The 23,628-nt window shown below is 37.2% G+C and overlaps 1 protein-coding gene across 2 annotated transcripts in view; it reads right to left on the bottom strand.

The window, feature by feature from the left end:
* The window catches only part of LOC109823019 (protein arginine N-methyltransferase 7), a 43,367-nt gene continuing 21,007 nt past the window's right edge, over positions 1,269–23,628 (bottom strand). For both annotated transcript variants that reach the window (XM_020389338.1, XM_020389345.1), the window contains exons 9-14: positions 22,917–22,990; positions 14,775–14,868; positions 14,534–14,683; positions 14,340–14,414; positions 1,736–1,832; positions 1,269–1,603 (exon numbers count right to left, since the gene is read on the bottom strand). In XM_020389338.1, coding sequence (XP_020244927.1) covers positions 1,467–1,603; positions 1,736–1,832; positions 14,340–14,414; positions 14,534–14,683; positions 14,775–14,868; positions 22,917–22,990 — 627 coding nt within the window. In that variant the 3' untranslated portion in view covers positions 1,269–1,466. The remainder of the gene's footprint in view (positions 1,604–1,735; positions 1,833–14,339; positions 14,415–14,533; positions 14,684–14,774; positions 14,869–22,916; positions 22,991–23,628) is intronic.

Genomic DNA, 23,628 nt, shown 5'->3' with positions numbered 1-23,628 from the left:
TATTCCACATGAGTTATGTATCCTGTATACAATACAATTGTCCTAGACAAGTGAGTTATAATAGCATTTTTTATTCACATCGTTTGGGGTAAGATTTGATAAGGAGCTTGCATCAAAAAAATTATATTTAGAGCACATGGCGAAATATATCATAATCTCATTGTTCTAATTTCGTAAAAAAATAATTCTGCATACTTTCAGTTTTACTTCTATGATACAGAGAATGAGCTATAAAATTGAATGAGAATATTAGATAATATAAATATGAGTGAAAGATAAACTAAAAATTTAACGTGAATATGAGTTAAACCACAACTAAGAGTTTAATGGACATATTACAAGTAAATTCATATACAAAATTCCTTTGTGAATTAAATGATCACCCATCTTTTGAAGAATTCAATATACAAATAAATAAAGATGTTGTACTATATTAATATATTTATAATTCATAAATAGTAGATCACATGGCTACAATTTAGGTTGAAGGAAACAAATACAATATTTTATTTGAGAGAGATTATTAAGTTGATGATCAATCCCACAAAAAAAAATTGTTTTCCTTTTTTATTTTTACTCTATTTTTATCAATTTAAATAATCATGATATTCAATCACATGCATTGCACGTACATTTCAACTAATTAAAGTAAAAGGCTATGAATTGTTAGAAATTAATAGTATTGATGATATGATCTATTTAAGCTATCTTTGAAGCCGTAGCCAACGACCGCAATACCTAAAAAATATAAAAAAAAATATTTTAGCCAAAAATTAGAAGATGATGAAGGAAAGAAAATAATGTCACACAAATCACTCAGAATGAATATAAAGTTTCAATCATGATGAATGTTGCATGCTGCCATTGAGAAAGGTTCATGCAATTTAGATAAATGTAAAAAATCATAATTTGAAGAGAAGAAAATTCTAGAGAGCAGATAAAAATAAGTTAAGGCAAAGAATTGAAAGGACTACAATTAAAATTAGATGGTAATTATTAATCCACAAGAACATGTGATCGGATTGTTGTTTGCAAAAAGAAGCATTAATTCACAAGAACATGTGATCGGATTGTTGTTTGCAAAAAGAAGCGTTTCTCTAAAATATTAGTTATTAAATTATTTATTAGTTATATATTATTACATGAAAGTTAATTGGATTAGATTAGTGGAGAGGTCGTGTAAAGAAGAAGCAGAGGAAAGTATAAAAAAACATAAATCTAACGCAACAAAAGAGAATAAAGAGCCAAAATAACCATAGGTTGCCAAGTGGCTATTTAAGGTTTTACTTCAGTATATATCAGTATCTAGTATAGATAGAAAGATTATTGCCAGAGTTACATACACTTAATTACATAAACGGTAAAGGGCATTGGCACATGATACAACCTAATTCAAACACTTGAATGATACAATAAATAGTTGACAATTAATTCACACAAGAACAAGGGTTTAAAACAAGAATACATCACGAGAATGAGGATTTAATGGTGATTTCACCCGTCGTAGGATTAAAGGATGCCTCTATATCTGCAGAACTTTCACAAGAATTGACTTCCACGGGCTTTCTTAAGAGCTTCACTCCTTGTTTCCAATATCGGCTAACTGAAATATACAAGAATTTCAATAAATAATATCAATGAAGAGCATAGAACTAGAAATTTAAATATTCAAAATTACAATACTAGATTAAAAATTTAGAGATCAAGAATTTTAAATCCAAGGATTGATGCTAACCTGGGCCAGTTGACAAAATAATGGGCTCTCTTTCATCCAACACCCAGTCGATCCAAAGAGCGAAACCATGACACACTCCATGGTTGGAAAAGTTAATCTGCAGAAACATGTGAAAACATAATAAGAGCAGAAGGTCCAACTACTATTATTATGACGACCATGACAAAGTTGCAACTTCCTGATTACTAGACGAGAGATATTTCATGTAAGAACAATGATTTTAAGCACAAAAAACAACCACAAATAGACGAATACAGAGTTAAGGGTAAAGGTAAAGAATACTAATTTGGAACTAGACAAACTACATGGCAACATAATCAATGATTCAACAAAAGTTCCAGTGACCAGACCAAACTCGACATTCTAATGAGTTTTTGGCAAGATAACCTATTATTACCTATAGGAAACTTCTACTTTTGTATACACGCATAATTTATTAAGCCAGATGAAATTTCAGTTCACTAGAATCAAAAACTGTGCCAAAAACAAAGATACAGTATTTGCTGGAGTAAAAATACAGTCAAAAGGTGCTTTGAGAAAATGTACTGTATCTTTACAAGATACTTCAAAACTAGTGTACATTAAATATGCAGGCACTGATTATTTTTTCCTTCCAGGGTCTCAGACTGAGCGAAACAAGTACCCACAAAGAGAAAATCCTCGACGCACATAATAACAATGAGACTTCACAGACGGTGGCAGAAATCAGGACTATTTTCCAAGGGACCAAAATATAACCATCACACTATACATAAATGAAAAAAAATGATCAAATATGACAGTGCAAAATAAATTTCATATATGTAAGTAGGTGAAAGAGCCTAAAAATAAATGTTTTACAAAAAATATCTTCGTGAATACTTAAATCATTTCAATGTATGCACACATAAATGAATCAACATGCTTCAATTTTTCGAAAATTTCTTTTTAAAAATGTATTAATTAAAGTTGGTTTTTCTGTTACCACAAACTACGAGCCATTATCTTTTTGAAGACCTGACAAATTGACAATACCCTATAAATTTTATTATTGAACTTATGATTTCCAAACAACAATAAGAAATGAAACAATTTGAACTATCACATTTATAAAGTAATTGCAAAAGTACATGAATATATAAAACTCATTTTGCATACCTAGTTTTTAATGTTAAATTTTATGAAATTGAAAGATCCAGTTCACAATTCTATCACAAACTGTAAAATCACATGAAAATATAAAACTCAAGTCACCACTTCTACTATTGAATGCAAAACTACATGAGAATTGAAACCTCATTTTCTATTCTACTTGAACTGGAAAGAAAATTACATTAAAATATGATGTGTATATGGGATTTATCTTCCATATTAGTCCTCAGATCTTTTAGATGCTTTGAAATTAGTCCATTTAAATATAGGCTGATAAAATCAAGGAAATACTCTGTCATGTCTAATATTTTTGGATGCAATAGCAGTTGAAATAACATTTTTGGATGCAATAGCAGTTGTACCCACGTGCAAGTGCAAACCCCAACAAGAATTTACTAGAGAAAAAATTAGAGAGAAATTATGCAATATTATGATTAGATCGACTGATTATAGATTTGGTAAATTCCCTAATTAACCACTATCCTACCATAACACTACCACATTTTGGACGTATTGCAACGGTTGTGCGGCAGTGGTTCCAACCATTGTGTTTGACGACTAATGCAACGTTTCTGTAACAGTTCTAACTGCATCATTTGGGCTAAGGAGCGGTTCCTCAAAACTGTTCTGATTGGCCCATAATTTGTATTGGGCTTTACGAGAGATTATAGTGAACCATTGACTTTGGTGGGTTAAAATCTGAGTGCTCAATTTTTTTCTTAGCCCGCCAATAAGTTAACTAATACCATTTATTATTTTCAATAAAATTCTTAAAGCACCACTTATTATTTTTGATAGAATTCTCAAAACCCTAGAATTCTCAACTAAAATCAAAAACCCTAATCAATCCTACTCCTTTCACTTCATCCTCGTTTCTTAGAATTGTCAAACCCCTAGAATTCTCCGGTATCTCCACCGCATCTTCACTTCATCGTCATCTCTGCTTTTGAGAACTCTTTCAAGGATTTTCCCTTTTCCCCTCATGTTTAGGGTTTTCAAACCAAAGTTATAATCCAGTTTTCATTTTTTCTAAATTCTTAAGTAGTTCAAAAATTTTGCAACTCCTATTGAATATTGAATAGTGGAATTTGTGGGTCAATGTAACAGTGGCATTTGTTGTATCGATGATTTGATCAGCCTACAATAGCATTGGTTTGATAATAAGAAGCTTGTTAGATTTAGAGAAAAGTCCTGCATTGTTTTGTTTAGTTCTGCCTGCACTCTATTTCACTTGAAGCTTTAATATTGGAAGGGAAAAAACATAAATTTCAGATAGAATCCTGCATTTACACTGTAGCATTGAGATTTTGATTAAAAAATTACAGCTTGCACTGGAATCTAGTCTAGCTCTCTTGTAGTCAGTTGAGTAGAATTCTGGCAGCAATTTATGTTCTGGTGGTAATTTAATTTACAGTATTTAGTAGAATTCTTGTTTTTGTAAAGTTTTGCTTGTAATTTAATTTTCATTATTTTGTACATTTCTGGTAGTTGTCCATTAGCATTAAATTTGGTTTAGATGTTCATTATTTAATTTAATTTATAATTAATTTTGTGACGCTAATCTTGGCTTTGCGTTCACAAGTAGCATGTATCCTTTTAGACACGATAAATATGACATACTTGGAATCAAGATGTAAAGACAAAATTATGTTTTACTATGTCAGTTCCTAGATGCTAGTTTTGATAATTTGTTTAAATAAAAAGAAAGTGGATTTCAAGTTTATATATTAACAATGGTCTGCTGTTTTGATAAATTATAATATTTGTTAAGTACTTGTTAACAATAACTGATGTGAAACAAATGTGCATGCAGGTATGAAGATCAGCAACAATGTTTCACCAAATCAGCGATCGATCTAGGTAGGAAACTCGAGAAAATCAGCGATCGATCTAGGTAGGAAGCTCGAGAAGAAAGTGAAGTTTTAAATGGGTTTAACAAAGATTGCAATGTACTAAGTTTATGGCCTTGTAAATTATTCAGAAAATAAATGTAATGATTCGTTCTCGTAATAAAGTTCGACTTGTAATATTTAGATCAGCAGATATACGCGGCAAACAGAGTCACTTGCTCACTAATCAAGAAGAATACAACACAATCACAATTAATATTAAAATTGATAATAACATGCACGCGATAGCAGTTCCTAAAATACTGGGTCGAAAGAAAACGAAACATTCGTCGATCTGAACGGGCTCGACATGAGGGACCTCTGGAGGTGATGCGACGACGCCAAATATGAGGCGAGGGAGTTCTCCTACGAGAGCTACGTAACTAGGGTGAAGTGGCGCGTCTGGGTGGAAGCGCCGATGGCATGAACTAATTCCCAAACAACTGTCCACGCTATCAGCGATCTGAGGGGTCACGCAATCAACGTACTCTACTAGAGTGTCGAAGGGCTAATAATCGAACCACTGAGAGAGCTGCAAATCTATCACGCCGGTCTCTAGATCGTACACAAACTGGGCGTCTTCGGCTGCAGGATCGGTCATGCACTAATGGACCGCGGACACAGAACTCGAATCAGCGACAAGCGAAGCGGAGATCTGACGACGATGAAACGGGTAGATGAAGACGAAGCGGGTGACGACAAACTGGATGATGACGTGTGCGACGACGTCGAACTGGGCTGTCAAGCGACAACAGGACGAGGGCGGGGACTTCGCAACGACTAGATGTGCGGATGACGGGAGGACGCAGGCGGCATCGGGACTGCTCGGAAGTGGAGGGCAAAGGAAGGTCGGTGTGACTGCTCGAAGTTGAGGGAGAGCAGGGAGGAATCGGCGGCTTGTGGAGAAGGGCAGGGGCGGGGTGACGGCTTATGGGGAAGTGGCAACGGATCGGATATGAAGGAGGGCAGGGAAGGATGTGGTGTCGACTGCTCGAAGTTGAGGGAGAGCATAGAGGGTTTCAGCAGTTGTGGAGGAGCAGGAGGAGGCAGCGGTTGGGCGGCTTTGGAGGTGGAGCAGGAAGCAGGGGGTTCGGCAATCGTGAAAGAGAAGTAATGGGGCGGTGGCCGGTGAAGGTTGCAAGGGCTCGGTGGAGGGGAGTAGGAGGAACAGGGGCAGCGCTTGTGGAGAAGAGAGCAGGCGGTTTGGAGGATCTCGACGGCTACGAAGGAGGGAGAGAGTCGGCCTAGGGTTTCACACCATAGGCTTCACACCAAAAATCAGCTAACACTATTTTTTTGATCCAAATCTTCATTAATCAAAAAGAAACAAAAAAGACAAATTTGAGAATCCCACAAATCACTCAAATACTAAAAACTATTTAACTACTAAATTTAAACCTCAATTCAAAATTCAAATCTAAACTGGTAAATTGAATTAACTACTCAATCTGAAAATCAAAGTCAAATAGTCATGTTGTCTACCAAAGGGTGTTTCCTACGCCGGTAGGTACGTCCGAATCTGCCCGTGATGTCCTCATCAATAACTCTACATTTTTCCTTCTCCAACACATACAACTGATAGCTAGAAATAGAGTATGAATAATATTAAAAATAACAACACCACATTACGTAATGATCTACCTTCTGTTAAGAGTCGTAACGTATAACGTAGGTTATATTTTTATTAATTATTTAGATATTTAATAAATAGAAACTATTCATAATGACTTCAATAATTAATATCATCAAAATTTTCAAACGTGAAGGAGAAATGAAGAGTTGCAGGAGTAAGGATTTAGAAGGTTTCATCTTCGTCAAATGGAGTTAGAATTTAGAAGGTGGAAAGGCGTTGTAGGTGAAGATAGGGTTAGGATTTCCTTCGTCGACAAGGGGAGATATGGGAGCAGAGGAACATGTCCTTAGCGAAGATAAAGGACGAGAAAAGCCTTGTCGTCGGCAAGAGGTTTCGTCTTCATTGAAGGAGCAAGAGGAAGAAGAGATCGAGAGGTTTCGTCGTTGAATGAGTGAGGAGGTGGAGGAGATGAGGGAGGCACTAGAGATAGGGTTAGGGGATCACCAGGATTTTTTATGTGAACGAAATTAAGGTTGAAGAATTCAATTGGGAATTTATTTTGGTTAGCGTGATACTAATTTGGATGGTAGAGGTATTTGGATGATGGAGATATCACCACGCCATCCAAATTTGATCATCACTTAAACTCAATTTAATAATTGTTAAATAATGCTTAACATAATGCGGACAAAACGTGTTTTGTAGTGCTATTTTCTATGTTAAATGCAACATGACCTTTCTGCCTAAGTTTTATTACACTTTTGTTCTGTTAGGTGTTGAAACGAGTTAAAATGAGTTCCGATATAGGTTTTGTTCTACATTGAGTATGGATGTATGATGCTCCTAGAGTGAGTACTCACTTGATTGATAATGTCAACGACTTTCTTAATAAAACATTTGGGATGAAATGATTATAATGTTATGCTATTCTTAGAATTTTACTTGTTAAAGTAACTATGACACGCAAATTAATTATTTGGTTTTTTGTAGAGTATATTAGAAAAATTAAACTGAACAATCGAAAAAAAAGTGATGGAGAAAATATAGATGCTTGGAAGATGATCACTATAGCTGAACATCCTAGACGTATGCGTCTCAAGGGGAGCAGACCATGTTGAAGAGTAAGAAGAAAGAAAGTTATTTATAGGAAATTTTGGGTTGTGAAGAATTGCTTTGAGTAAGGATTTTCGAGTAATTGGCTTTTTTCAATATTTGTGTTTCATTGTGTCAAAGTGTGTGGTCTATCATCACTACATCTATCATTGTTTGCGCTGGTGATTATGATTAACATATGTCGCAACAAATTATCTGTAGGATTCTTGCGTCTACTCCTGATCAACAATTAGATTCTAGGGTTAGCAAACTTGGTTCTTCAAGCTCGACTAATGTTCCTGCTAGATCTATTCAGATGAAGAGTAATGAGGGCAGTTGTAGCAAAGAAGTTGCCTTCAGAGGAGGTCCTACTTTACCTATTGCATTTGATAAGAGATGAGGACCCATTGAGCAATTTGATTTCGAGTGAGCATTCTGAACCCTAGTGAGTTTCCTATTCTTTCTGTCTCTGCTTCCATATCTACCATTTAGGTTGATGTTGTTGGAAGTTAGGAGAGGAATTCATCTGCTATAAGAGACGAAATTGATTCAAACTTATCTAAAAATGTTACTATTGCTAATGGGGAAACAATGAGAATATTGCTAAAAACAGTGTTATCAAAGGCGTGTGCATCATTACAGTTTGCAATGCGGGGCAGCGACGAAGCGCCCCACATCTGATGTGACGGTGCCTTTTTTGCGCCTCATAAGTCCCACGACAGGGCTTCCCACATAGCATGTGCTTCACACAAACTACACAAGACATTGTCTCGTATATTTTTATTACTTAACATTTCAATCAAGTCTTCATACCCGATAATCCATGAACCAAAAAGAAAATTAAACTCATTATGTCACTTTACTTGTCCAATTGAACACTCTTAACTCATTCTCGTTTACTGTTTAGTTTTGCTCCAATATTAATCTTGATTTGACTTTTAATTAGGAAAATTGTAACTTTACTACTATGTTTGGTGTGTTAGCATTATGAATTAAATTAGTTAATACCTTGTTTTGTTATTTTGGTGAGATATTATTTATCTTAATATTATTTTTATGTGAAAATTTATAAATATGTTATTTCATAATTGATTATCTATCTTGAAAAATTGTGTGGTCTGCGCCTCGGTTCACTCGGGCATGTGCATCACATTGCATCTTGTGCATGTGCGCGTAAATCGACTTAGCGCCCCACATTGCGCTTCGCGCATTGATAACATTGGCTAAAAAAGTAGAAGGAAGATTTTGGTCGAGCTTGTTCACTAACATAGGAAAGTAGGTGCCCACATGAACTTGAATTTTATTCCTCCTCAAAATCAAGCTACTATTAATTTTGATTTAGAGGAATTGATGCAAGGTGATCAACAATGGCAATATGCTCTCATTGGGCATGTTCTTCACTTCTTGGTTTGAATGTAAGATACAAAGCTATAGAGGGTTATGTTATGAAAGTTTAAGGTGCAATTGCTTCTCCTACATTTAAAATCAAGAGTATTTTTGTTCAATTTTGCTAGTGAAGAAGACCGAGTTGCTATTTTAGAATCAGGGACCTAGTTCTTTGGTTCAAGACCTCTTCTACTCAGAAGATGGAGTAATGTGAGGATATTAGTAAATTTAACTCATCTACTTATGCTCTATGGATTCTATTATCATAATTGAGGTTGAATTTGTGGAATGAGAATGATGAGTAAAATTGCAAGTGTAGGGGGGGAATTTATTACTATTGATAAAATAACAGCTACAAAGCAATGGTTAGCTTATCCCAAATGTTCATTAGAAATTGCTAAATTAATTGAAAATTATGGTCGCCGTTTTTTTGGGATGTCCTATAGAGAGGCATCCAAGGGTAAATTTTTGAATGGAAGGATAAACCCTTTCCTCCTAAGGCTCAAGTCGTGATTAAGAAGTTTTTATGTGAGACAGATGTTCATAAAAGAGTGAATACTCAAGTTGGGGATAGATATTTGGAGGATGAATTGAGAGAAAAAAAATGTTGAAATTGAAGATTAGAGAGAAGTTAATTGAGAATGGAGATTATCTAAGAGGTAGAGAAAGAGAGGTGAGGAAATATGAGACTGATTAGTTTGAGAGACAAAGAAGAAAAATTGAAGTATTTTTGGGCATTTGGTGTTTTAATTGTAGTATTTTGTTTCGTAATTGTCACCAAACTTAGTTGAAATTGCTTATGCATGTTATGTTTTTTGCCTTCTAGTTGATGTATTAATTTTAGATGCAAATGGTCAATTACATTCTATGGCATGTCGATGTAATACAAATTTTGGCTATTCTTACATTGAGAATATGAGGAAACTTGGTGGTAACAGTATAGGCTGGGGATTTTTTTTTTACCATGGGAGGGTTAATTAAGAAGGGCATTACTGTTTTTTCAAGTAAAATTTAATGTTGTTAAAAAATTCACACGGCGAACAACTAAGGGTATTTTTTGCTCTGTTTTGAAACTTGGGGTATATAAGTGTTTTTGGGGAAACAATTGTATACCTTATTTCTCTACATGTTCCATAATGTTTTGCTATGTCAAGAAACTTGTATAAACTAATGGCTATTACTTCTCATAATCTTTTTTTTTTCACTATTGAAGTCTTGCTATATCCACGTTTTAAATCTTATTATATAAGTTTTTAAATGCCGATGATTTGAATTTCATGAACGGGTCATTGGGATCTCTAATTATACTTTAACTTTGCGCCTAAGCTTTGAAATGTCAAAAAAAAGAAATCTAAAGTTCTAAACAAATTATTAAGGTAATAATTTTTAGTTTTAGACAAACTTTTTTTTAGATTCATTGACTCACTAGTCAATCAGTCTATACATGTTGTTTAAAACCTTAGTGTCACACTTATTGACTGGTAACATTAAAAAAGAGCCATGAGTGTTAAATAGGAAAATTGGTTGATCAGCATATGTTGGGCTTATGTAAGGCATAAACCACAAATTGTTATTGTTATTGTCATTATTTTATCGTTAATGGGGACATAGGGTGATATCGCCACATAACATGGTTATTGAGAAAATTACATTTCATGCATTATCGTCACCTTTCTATCATTTAATGGACTTAAAATTATTTTTTTGTATTGACTTCAAATACGCTTGTTGGTAATCGCACTAGTCTAGTGTAGCTCACCTATTTATTAAACCATCTTTTCCAGATTAACTAGAAGTATAAAGAGAGAACAGCTACAAAGAAATAAATAATTATCTTTAAATAGTGCTTGAGAAAGAGAACCATGTCTTGTAAAATATATGTGAACAGTAATAAAAAAGTTTGATGTTTTATATTTATATAATTTAGGGAACCCTGCTAATAAAATTCATTGCGCACCCGGAGTAGGGATGGTCCTAGGAGAAATTTTCTCAACAAATTTTTAGGTGATTATCTATGGTATTTTTGAAATATGCAATCATAAAACAAAAAGGATATTAAACAAATGCATAAAAAAGAAAATGAATTTTTTAAATAGTTTCCTCTATGAATCTTTAAGAAAATAACAGAAAACCGTGAATAATGTTTTAAATATCAACCGATAAACCGATATAATTGGCGATTTATCAATTTTGGAGGCCTTCCGCTATCATAAGTTTGATTCTAAATCGATTATCATTTTTGGATCTTTATCGCCAATAATGCGGCGATAAAGTAAGTTATCGGCCGATATTGTCAGCCTAAAAATTGGAATTACCGACATTTGGTTCGAATTTTTATTTTGGGCAATGGACACCTATTCAATGCACTTTAACCCCAACCCGACCCAAGTTTCTATCATTGGTTAGTGATCCCAAACATAATTATTTACATTTTGAAATGTTTACATTTCATTAAGTATGATTAGATTACATTTTAGAATATTATATTATGTATATCAGTATCCGGTAATATCACTCCGATAAATACTACTTATCCCCGATATATACCTGATATCCGCTATCCGATATAGATTTTGATCGTCTGATAAATCTCCAATAACCGATATTTAAAACATTTGACTATGAATGAGAAAGAACTTGAGATGAATCACACTTTGCTGTCTTAATAAGGGCCCATGCTAACCTAACTAGCCCTCATACTCCCTCCCACATTTTACTGTCTTAACGATAATGATTGGCTGCAATCTTCTTCACAGCAATCAGTGCTTTTTGACTAAGCATGGACCCACGTCAATCTAACCCCGTATCATCCAAGTCATTCCAATCTAAAAATGCAGACCCTTCAATATTGTAAAAGGGGCTCGAATTTTTGGCATTGTGGCTGGATTTTTGCTCTTCTGTTGGCTAAAATCCTGGATCTTTTTCCCCCAAATTGTTAATCAATTTTAGCCCTACCTATTGGAATTTGCTTTTGCCTCTTTTTAGCTTCATCCATTGGAGCTTGGCTTTTGACCTAAAACCATTAGCATCCTTATTAGAGCTTTTCTTGTCTAAAAGGTTCAAATCATTCATAAGACTTAGCATTATCATCGGAGCTTCTATTCTCTAACAAGTCCGTACTACACCCTTGAGAGAACTAGTTTCTGTTGGAGCTTCCTTCAAACCAAATTGAAAATCATCTCAACAACAAAATCATGGCAATGGTCTACGGAGCAAAACTTGAGTCTCTTTCGTCCCTCCTCCCTCCCTCCCTCCATGCAATGTTATTCTCAGCCAAGTCTAAGAAACAACAAACCAAATATAGATCCCTTGTCATATGCATGGTAATGAAGAGTCTTAACCAAACCAAAGAATACATTGATGACTTATTTTTACCCTAATTTTACTCAAAGTAGCATTTTCTTTAGAGGTAATTGCACATTAAATCTCGTTATTTGTCATTAAGATGTTCAAAAAAAAATAGTGACAAGAGATGTTCTAGATAAGAGGTGAAAAATGTTACTTTTACGTAAAGAATTAAGAGGGATAATATCATGTTTTTCCTCCAGAATTACGCCTCCAATATATAAAATCGAAGAGATTACACTTGTAATTTTGTTTTTGTCATCAGATTTGGAAATTTTTGGAAAAGGGTAGCATGGGATTTTTTACACATAGCGTATGCAGTGGGACATGGGGTTTTCCTTACTTTTGGGATCCGAAGGAATCAACATGATGAAAAAGTCAAAGTGGATGGAGGCTTGGTTCTTTTATCATGGGGGTGGAGCAAATTTTCCTAATTATTTTCTGATTTTTTCATTACATATTTTGGATTTGTTTACAATAAGGAGATAGAGACATTTAGGATACTTAGGATTTTGTTAGGTGAATCAATTTTTTTTATTTTGATTTTCTAGGATAATTTTTCATATTTTGTTTAAGATGAGGAGATGTAAAAAAGTGAACGAATATTCTTTTAACATGTTTTCTATTAATCTTGGCTAGATGTGAATCAAGTTCACTGGTTTATAGTTCTTTTAAGACTTTTTGTTATAAACTTTCATTTTAAAAAAATAAAGATAGATAACAACCATCAAGCTTAATTAGATCTACTCTCTAAAACATACATATTTTAGATAATGTCCTCCATATTAAAGATTAAAAAACTCCTCCAAACTAAAGAACCAAGTTTGAGCCTCAAATTGTCCTCTTAATTTGGGACCAATCATTCACAAACCCACAAACCGAACTCAAGCCTCTAAAAGAAGAATATCTAAAAACATTTTATAAATAGAACCCTACAACAACAACAAAGTTTTTAATCTTTTTTTTATGGATTTTATCCTAAATTTTTGGGATTGACTATATTAATCCTACTCTTTCATTCTATTGAAGGATACCTCTTCCACTAAGTTAAGCATTATTATATCTTTTTTAATAGTTTCTACCCAAATTCTCTTAGGCGTACCTCTAGTCCTTTTTCCATTAAGTATAATCTTATTGGCCCTCCTACGTGGTGCAACTAATGGCCTTCTTTGCACATACAAACCATCTTAAACAATTCTGGCCATTTTATGCTACAACCTCCAACTTACTATTAATGCTGTCATTTCTTTTTCTATCTCTTATTGTATATCCAATCGTCCACTGGAACATTCTCATTCTGCTACACATGTTTTGCTCACATTTTTAGTTTCCCAACATTCTGATTCATAATGCATTGACAGTCTTATAACCGTCCTATAGAATTTTTCCTTCAATTGTAGTGAAATTATATGATCATGCAAGACTCCCAAGGCACTCCTCCCCTTTGACCATCCTAATTTGATTCAATGAACACATCCTCCTCATACTCGCTATCATGACTAATAATTGATTCTAAATAACCAAAATGATTACTCCTAGGTATTTCTTGGTCGTCAATATGTTTTATACCTCATGTATAATATATAAGATACCCTTTTTCTTCACAATATGTTTTTGTCATAAACTGAACCCTACAACGATAAAGCGAGCTACAACGATAGCAAAAGATATCTTATTACACCAATAGTATTAATGATTCAAAAACACAATGTCTTGTAGAACGGAAAAAAAAATCTTAATACTTCTGATAGTATACTGAGCATACAATTTATTCCATGCTATCTTCGTTGGAAACTCATAACATAATCAGATTTTTTCTTGTGAACAAATTGTAAAGATAACAACAGATACAATCCTGGTGTCTAGCACATTTAACGCAACAAATATCAATGCCAAAGTGGAGCAGTCCAAAGTTCTTGTAAAATCGTTAATATCTTAAAGCAGCATTCTTTTTTATGTGAATAACCCAGAATATGTAAATTGCATATCAAAGCAGAATATTGTAAACAAACTCTAGGAAATCTGATGGCATAATATACAGAGAAGTGAACTGCTAGCAGTTAATAGACATACATTTAATTCAAAATATGTAGTGTAAACACAAAGAACAAATATTTAAAGACTATGTAAAGAGAGATGATAAGAGTTACCTTTTTTTTATTCCATCCAATTAAAAAAAAAGAGTTACCTTTTTCTTCCCATAGCATGCATGAATCATTTCTGAGAAATTAAAATCCATGATTGAGAAGACCTCACTGAGTTCCTGTCGTATAAATATTGAATGATACTTCCTCATTAAATGTTATAGACTTGGATAATGCAGCATAAATTGAGTGAATATCTAACTAAAACTAATTCTCCAATTAAATTTGGTGACATTACCTTTATCTCACCACACTGCCAAATAAAATAAGGAAGGCAAGGACCTTCCTGCAAAGGAGGTAATTCCCCACAGGCTCCCAAAATCTCACTGACAACTGAATGGTCAAAGCCTTCGATCTTTTTGAGGCAGCAACGGCTTTTCCATAAGTCCTGGTTAAGTAAATAGCAGAATGTAAATAAATGGCCAAGGACTCCAGGCAAGCTAACGAATGGAGAAATGGAGACGCAGAATAATACTCACTGGAAGAGACATAGCACAGGCTTTCAAGATTCCTTTACAAGGCATCATAACTGCATCTTCTGATAAAATTGGATCGAGCATAGTTCTCACCTGCCTTCATTTCAGTGAAATGAAATAATTTTGAATAGGCTCAATGTGATATGTAATCATTAATGTATTAGGAAGAAAACAATAGTAAAAGACTGCACAATACATCATGAGAATAATCCATGCCATCTTGCCTCATCCATATATTCATCCATGTACACTAGTCACTAGAAAAGGAATTTCAGCTGGATTCTGAAATGTACTTGTCTAAACTACATCCTTATGATCTATGCTAAATGAAAAGAATAAAACAGGAGCAATCTCATTTTCCACAAGGGGGGAAAGGGTGTTGCCTCTTTAAACCTGGGTTTAAGATATGATAACCCTTAACTTCTTTCTCCCTCTCAAACTGCACAAGTCTCAGTGCTTTAAAAAGACCCCTGAAATATGGTAGTGATTGTATCTTCTCAAAATCTTTTAAACCCTTGGAAAGAGTTTAAAAGCCACTAGCTAATCTCTAAAGCAGCAACATGGCTGTATTAGCAGCTTCCTGAAATGAAGCCATCTATTTGTACAGCAGCCAAATATCAAACCAGAATCAAGTGCCCCTAACTCAGTCCTCTGCTTTGTTTAATTCGGTTATACCATGATAACCTTCCCAGAAGATATAGCAAGAAGGATCCTTTTTGGTTGTTCTTTAGAGACATCTTATAGAAGATGGATGACAGGAGATAATAAGTGCGAAGATGATTATACGTCTCTTGCTGTTATCTGTTGACATATTAGTAATATATAGGGACTTATTTGTAAGTTGTGTTTTGTAGCAGCCTATATAAGCCCAAGTTATCACAGCAATGAATTAGGGTTTCAATTCTTTTTGGTATCAGAGCTAACCCTAGCCGCCGTCCCCCCCCTTCTTCTACCACACGAAAACCTCCCCTCTGTTTTCGGGCCGACCCCCCCCCCCCTCTCTCGTTGTCAAGCAAAACACCCCCCCCTCCTCTGTTTTTCCGGGCCGAAACCCCCCCCCCAACCACCCCCCTCAGACCCCTCCGACCTCCTCAAACCCCGACGGAACCCCCCCCCCCCCCCACAAACACACCCCGACAAAAACCCCTCAGACCCGACAAACACACCCCCTCCCTTCGCTGCTACCAACCCCCCCACCCACCCACCCCTTTGACCGAACACCAACCACTTCTTGGCCGAAACCCCCCCCTTGCTGCGCTATGCCGAACCTAGAGTTTGGCATGGATTCCCTCGATTCAGTCCTCGAACTGATGACAGAAAGAGTATATATCTCACAGCGATGAGATATATCACTGTTTTTTATTCTTGTTTCCTCTAAGAAACGAGAATTTGTTTGAGATCTTACTCTTGTTGTGCAGCAGAGATGCTGCCGAAATTTTCACTGCACACAACAATGGTCGGAAGAGAAGGTGAACAGGTGTTGGGTCTGAAGCCTGATCGATGGAGGAGATCATCAAGAAGTTGAACCCCGCGGAGGTGTCAAATTTGATGAAGTTGTCGGCTGGTGAGAGCGCGACAAAACCATCGAAGAAGTTGAAGCTTCCGACCATCAATCTGAAGCTTGATGGACCGAGGACTTACCTGAACAAAACCATCGAAGAAGTTGAAGCTTCCGACCATCAATCTGAAGCTTGATGGACCGAGTACTTACCTGAGCTGGTCGCGACGGGTGAGATACACCTTTGCAGGGACGAACCTGGAGGGTTACTTGACAGGAGAGATGACAGTCGGATAAGGACTCGGAGGGAAGAGATGAGTGGAAGTCCACTCATATGTTGGTGTACATCTGGCTCCTCAACTCGTTGATCCAGTCGATCACCGCCACAGTGGATGGCATTGAGAAGGTGAAGGACGTTTGGGAAAAGTTAAGGAGGACCTATGATGGAGTGGGGAATAACCTGAGGGTGTTCCAGATTAAGGGAGAGATCGACGCCACAGTCCAGGGAGATAGGACTGTACAGGAGTATGCCACAGAGCTGGAGCGGCTGTGGCTAGATTATGATCACTTCTCACCTCGGACGAGCTGCAAGGACCCGGGATGTAAAGAACGGGATGCCTTTCTACAGGAGAGGACTATGGTGTTTCTCAAGGGATTGACATCAGAGTTCGTTCAGCGAATTGCATTGCTGCTAGCTCAGCCGAAGATTCCCACGCTTGAGGAGGCTGTCTCTGCTATGATCCAGGAGGAGACTCGCATTCGGCTGCAGACGGAGACAGGTGGACTTCCTGTGGTGAAATCAGCACTGGCAGCCTCTAGCAACACTGGATCCAGGGGAGAGACTCGACAGTGCTACAACTGCGGTGCAGTGGGTCATCTAAGGCATGCTTGCACCAAGCCACCCAAGGAAGGAGATTCAGATGGACGTGGACAGTTCGGAGGTCGTGGTCGTGACCGTGGTCCGTGGGGGTCGACGAGGTGGAAGAGGAGCAGGCAACCAGGCGAATCTGATGGTAACAGAAGGAGAAGAAGAAGCTGAGGTGGTCTTTACTGAGGAGGATCATGCTCTCCTGGCGATACTCAGGAGGAAGCAGAAAGTAGCAGGGATGGAAACTTGAGGAGTGGGACTGAGGAGGCATCCACTTCTTTCTTCGCCAGAGGCAACACTGCTACCTATGCTCATCCGACCAAAGGTACTGATGACATACATGCTCTTACTTCTATGTCTCCCGACAGATCATCAGAATGGATAGTCGACTCCGGTGCGTCTCGATATGTGACAGGTAATGTTAGTAAGTTCTCATCATATACTCACCTAGCATCGCCTGATAGTATTCAAACAACTGATGGTACATTTCAGTCGGTGGTTGGTAAGGGTACAGTCAATTGTACTGGTTCTGTAACTTTGTCCAATGTTTTACATGCTCCTTCCTTTCCAGTCAATCTTTTGTCCATTAGTGCTATCATCCTCCAACTAAAATGCATTGTTTCTTTTGATATTCCCAAGGTGATTTTCCAGGAGAAAGGGATAGGACGAAGCCTTAGAACTGACACATGGCGTAGTGGATTGTGGTATCTGGATCGTGAAGCGCTGGATTCAGCGTTGGTGTCAATCGTAAAGAAAGCAGGAGTAGGATCTAAAATGAGTGCTGAGAGTGAGTTAATGCTTCATCACCAGCGTTTGGGACACTCATCCTTTAGTGTTTTAAGTAGATTGTATCAATCTTTATTTGAGAAAGCAAATAAACAGAAACTTGTGTGTGATGCATGTGAGTTTGGAAAGCTTACTAGAAGCTCTTATGTTAGTTCTGGTCATAGAAGTTCTTATACATTTGACTTGGTACATTCAGATGTTTGAGGGTCTTGTTCCACAAGTTCTATGAATGGATACAAGTATTTTGTTACATTTATTGATTATTTCTCTCGTGTTACTTGGTTATACCTGATGAAAAATAAGAGTAAAGTGTTTGGTTGCTTCCAAAACTTTCATAGAAATGTTCAGACTCAATACGGAACAGTGGTGAAGGTATTGAGGTCGGATAATGGGACAGAATATACCAACAGAACGCTTGAAGAATATTTATCAGCTCAGAAAATACAGCACCAGACAACATGTCCATACACACCAGCTCAGAATGGAGTAGCGGAAAGGAAGAACAGACATCTTTTAGAGGTTGCTAGAAGCATGATGATCTCTATGAATATCCCAAAAACATTATGGGGGCAAACAATATTGACCGCAGCAGCGCTGATAAACAGAATGCCCTCGAGAGTACTGGATTGGAAGTCTCCGTGTGAGACGTTGAAGGGAGATAATGGTGGGATTCTTCCACTTGAAGTGTTTGGCTGTGTGTGCTTTGTGAAGGACAACAGGCCATCCGTCGGGAAGCTTGCCCTTAGAGCTGTGAAGTGCATCTTTGTGGGATATTCTGCTACTCAGAAGGGATATGTTTGCTGGAGCCCGGTGGAGAAAAGGTTATTTGTGAGCATGGATGTGCACTTTCGAGAACTCGAGCCATATTACACCCGGAAGGTAACTCCATCCGTTGGTAACTCGCCCAATACTAGAAGTATGAGACGAGAGGAGGAGAATGATGAGAGATCGGTGAATAATGTGGAGAAATTAATTTCTGTATCGATTCCTTGGGAGGGAGAATTGGTTGAGGAGGAGCAGGAGAATGAAGAAGAAAAGAAATTCCTTGGGAGGGAGAATTGGTTGAGGAGGAGCAGGAGAATGAAGAAGAAAAGAAAAATGAGACAAGAGGTGTTAGGAAAAGAAAAATGAGACAAGAGGTGTTAGGCCCACGGTTCAGGGGGAGCTACTAACCTATAGTAGGAAGGAGAAGCAAATTACAAGAACAGTACCTACAGTGCTACTAGTGCTGCCAAGTCTCTTGCCAACGTCTGTCCCGACTCCTGAGACACCAACACCACCACCAGATTCATCCCAAAGTGCTAACATTCCTCTCCCTACTCCTCCCACACCAATATCAGTACGGAGGACTACTCGTAGTAATACGGAAAATCCTCCTGATAGATATGAATGGGATCTTGCCCATTTTGTATCATATTCTAACATTCATCCTGCACATGGAGCATTCATCCTGCACATGGAGCATTCATTGCATCATTAGACTCTGTTACTGTACCTAACAATTAGCAGGTTACTAAGAAAGACCCAAAGTGGAAAACGACGATGCACGAAGAGCTAGGGGCCCTTGAGAAGAACCGCACTTAGAAATTAGTAAAACTACCAAAAGGGAAGAGAGCAGTTGGATGCAAGTGAGTCTTCACTGTGAAGCAGAATCCAGACGGACAAGTTGAGCGCTACAAAGCTCGTCTGGTGGTAAAAGGATATAGTCAGACATATGACATCGATTATGATGAGACTTTTGCACCGGTGACGAAGATGAGCACTGTTCGGACCTTGATTTCTCTGACAGTAAATGATGGATGGAAGCTACACCAATTAGATATGAAGAATGCATTTCTTCATGGAGATCTGGTGGAAGAGGTATACATGAAAATTCCGTCAGGAATCGACACGGATCAGACAGTGGGCAAGGTCTGCAGATTAAAGAAGTCTCTCTATAGGCTGAAACAGTCTCCCCGCGCTTGGTTCGACAGATTCAGGAGGGCTATGCTAGGTATAGGGTATCAGCAGATTAACATCGATCATACCGTGTTCTTTCGACGAAATGAAGGTCACATCACCATGCTTGCGGTATATGTGGATGATAAGATTATTACAAGGGATGATGAGAAGGAGATTGTCCAACTCAAAGTGAGACTGGGTAAGGAATTCGAGGTGAAAGATCTTGGCTTGCTTCGATACTTTCTTGGAATAGAGATAGCTCGAGGAGCGGAGGCGATTGTCCTATCCCAGAGAAAGTATGCATTGGATCTTCTCAAAGAGACAGGGATGTTAGGGTGTAAACCTGTAACTACACCGATCGACCAGAAGTTCAAACTGGGTGCTGAAGATGGAGAACCAATTGATCGTGACAAATACCAAAGGCTGGTGGGAAGGTTGATCTATCTGAGTCACACACGTCCCGATATCTCTTTTGCAGTGAGCGTGGTGAGCCGCTACATGCATGATCCGAGGAATGATCATATGGACACTGTGTACCAGATTCTGAGATATTTGAAGAGTGCCCCCGGAAAAGGGCTGATATTCAGAAAGAATGGACATGTGAGTATTGAGGGTTACTGCGACTCTGATTGGGCTAGCTATGCTGATGACAGGAGGTCCTCAGGATACTGCATCTTTATAGGAGGCAACTTAGTCTCGTGGAAGAGCAAGAAGCAGTCAGTGGTGGTGCATCTTTATAGGAGGCAACTTAGTCTCGTGGAAGAGCAAGAAGCAGTCAGTGGTGGCGAGATCGACAACTGAGGCAGAGTATAGAGCTATGACCTTAGGAGTTGCTGAGTTGCTATGGTTGAAGAGTATGCTGGTGGAGCTAAAGCTGGATCAATGAGCTAAGATGAAATTGTGGTGTAATAACAAGTCAGCTATCAGTATCGCCAACAACCCAGTGCAGCATGATAGAACCAAACACATCGAGATCGATAGGTTCTTCATCAAAAAGAAGTTGGATAGTAGACTACTGGAGCTAAGTCATGTTTCAACTAAGGACCAGGCAGTAGATTGTCTGACTAAGGGACTTAGCTCATTAGATATGATTAGAGGATGTGACAAGATGGGCTTAGTGGATATCTTTCGCCCATCTTAAGGAGGAGTGTTGACATATTAGTAATATATATGGACTTATTTGTAAGTTGTGTTTTGTAGGGGCCTATATAAGTCCAAGTTATCACAGCAATGAATTAGGGTTTCAATTCTTTTTTATCAACGTAGGTTCTGAGGATATTGACAGGTTTGCAGCTTATTATATAAGAAGATATGGAAGGATAAGAAATCTGAAAACCAGATACTACCGTGGTTTACTGAGAATAGATTCTGATAATCTACAGGGAAAGAAAAGGAATGAAATGATCTTTTAGGATTCCCAAGAAATTCTCTTAGAAGCTGACAATCATTCGTGTTGCACATGTGTGAATAGCCAGGAAATTTAGGGAGATCCAACAGAGGCACCAAGAACAGGGTTGACTCCATATATTCTTCATCCATTTGGTGAGAGGAAATATCCCAAGGAAAAATTGATATTTCATTTATTCCTTGATCTCTTTTGATCAGTAATTGTATGACATTTCAAATTCTCCTTCCTAATGGAATCAGACTGATCTCTATTTGGTCCAATTCTGACAAAAAAATATTCCGAGTTATACAAAAGATTTGACCATAACTTGTGCAGGTACAAAACACGCATCAAGATTATATCTAGCATTTGTTGCACAGGAATCTAGAGATAACCCAATTATCTCCAATTAATTCATGCTAGGGACTGAAAACAGAATAGTCCACCAAGCTAACTTTATAACAGGATTTTCCCGTGCCGAATGATACAAATTAAGTATACCACATCAGAAAAGAGCAAAAAGGTCAGTCACTGGATTGAAATCGAGAACAGGCATTGTTCTCTGCAAGAACTGTAGGAGAAATCACTCTCTCTTTGAAACCTATATACTTACTATTTCTATAAAAAAGAGGTGCCAATTGCTGCAAAAGCATATTGCATAGTGGTCCACTGTAACAGATGGACACTTGAGGCCACAAATGGGCTCTGCACTTCATGAAGCTGGTCATACAATTACTTCTATGCCCTGAATTTACAGAGGACCGTAGGGTCTTAGGCTTTTAACCTGTCCTGTGAGCACAAAGTAACCAGTGATTGGTTGCTGTAATAGAACATTAAGGTGCGGAAATACAGACGCAGTCAGGTGCTAAAATACAAGTGCTGCAGAAAAGTGCTCAGATTCTGTTTCAGTTTTTAACAGCCTGATATATGGAAGAATTTTATGAACCACGACGATTACCTTAGCAGAAGTCCAGTACAGTATACTATTAAATCTGTGGAAGTAAACTACTTGGCCAAGAACAGTGCAAAATGTAGGCAAGGATCAATGAAAGCATTGCATTTGCTTATACAAGAAATGACATATAACCAAAAACTATACAAGCCCAGAGGCCCTTTGACCCATTAGAGTTCCAACATACTCCTGTTATAAGACATGTGATGTTTTAATAAACTTCACCACATGGGCGATAGAAACAAATGAAGAGACTGCACTTCTAGGTCTGAGTTCTTCCATAAGTGGTCTCATAAAATCTATGAAACATTGAATAACTACACAAGAAATGACATAACCAATAATAGACAAGCCCAGAGGCCCTTAATTCATTACAGTCCAGCAACTCCTGTTGTAACTATCCAATGTTTAATAAATTCTACAACATGGGTGATAAAAAAATAAAGAGGCGTGCATTTGAGGAACATTGCAAGTTCAAATATCTACAGTCAAAATTTAATATCAACTGTAATCAAGAACAGCAGTTAAGTCTGTGGAATGTAACAGATCAGATAAATCACTATTCAAATGCAAACTCTTCAAATTCTAATGAAGTTTAACAAATAATCATGTTAACAATCAGACAAATTATACAAGAAAGAAATATAATTAGAAAACAACACATCATATAGTTGTTGAAAAATAATATAATAAATTTATTAAAGTTCACAGACCAAAACCGTAAATTTTGCCATGGAAGCATCCCTTCATTCCCATAATAGAATGGCTCTCCCATCAAAACATCAACCTGCAAACATAATGATGTCTAGTCATCTAAAAGACCAGAAAGATTCAGAAACCAAAATAAACTAGAAACAATACGTTTTACATGTACAGAGTACAAAAGACTCATGGTAAAAAGTAGCTAAAGAATGCAGTGTAATGTCAAAATAATATTCACAGGCATGTACAGTCATTTCTGGATGGACCAAGACAACATACTCCACAAAATAAAAGCAAGATGAGGTGATGCAAGACAGTAAAATTCCATGAAAAATAGACTGAAAGGTATCTATTGGCTGGACCAATACAATATATTCCACAAAAGAGTTTCCTGAGCAGCTCATTCAAGAAGCACCAAAAGAGAGAGAGAGAGAGAGAGAGAGAGAGAGAGAGAGAGAGAGACCATGAAGTTATAGTGGATATACATAAATCTGCCAATTGAATGAGAACTTAACCTAAGAAAGAAAGTTGACAAATATTGTTCGACTTTTTCCCTTTGAAATAGGTGTGTTTAAGAGACATTGTGCTCCGGAATGGAAGTAATGATGAATAGTACTTGGGTGAACAGCACCCGTGAACAATAACTTCCCGCTTTTTTAATTTATTTTGTCAATAAAAAGGCCAAACAAAGAAAGATAAAAGATAAAGAAGCTAGACCGGATT

This window comes from Asparagus officinalis, chromosome 1 (genome assembly GCF_001876935.1).
Source record: "Asparagus officinalis chromosome 1, Aspof.V1, whole genome shotgun sequence".
Classification (NCBI taxonomy): Eukaryota; Viridiplantae; Streptophyta; class Magnoliopsida; order Asparagales; family Asparagaceae; genus Asparagus; species Asparagus officinalis.
The sequence above is the reverse complement of the archived record's forward strand: the minus strand, read 5'-3'. Positions and strand labels throughout refer to the sequence as shown.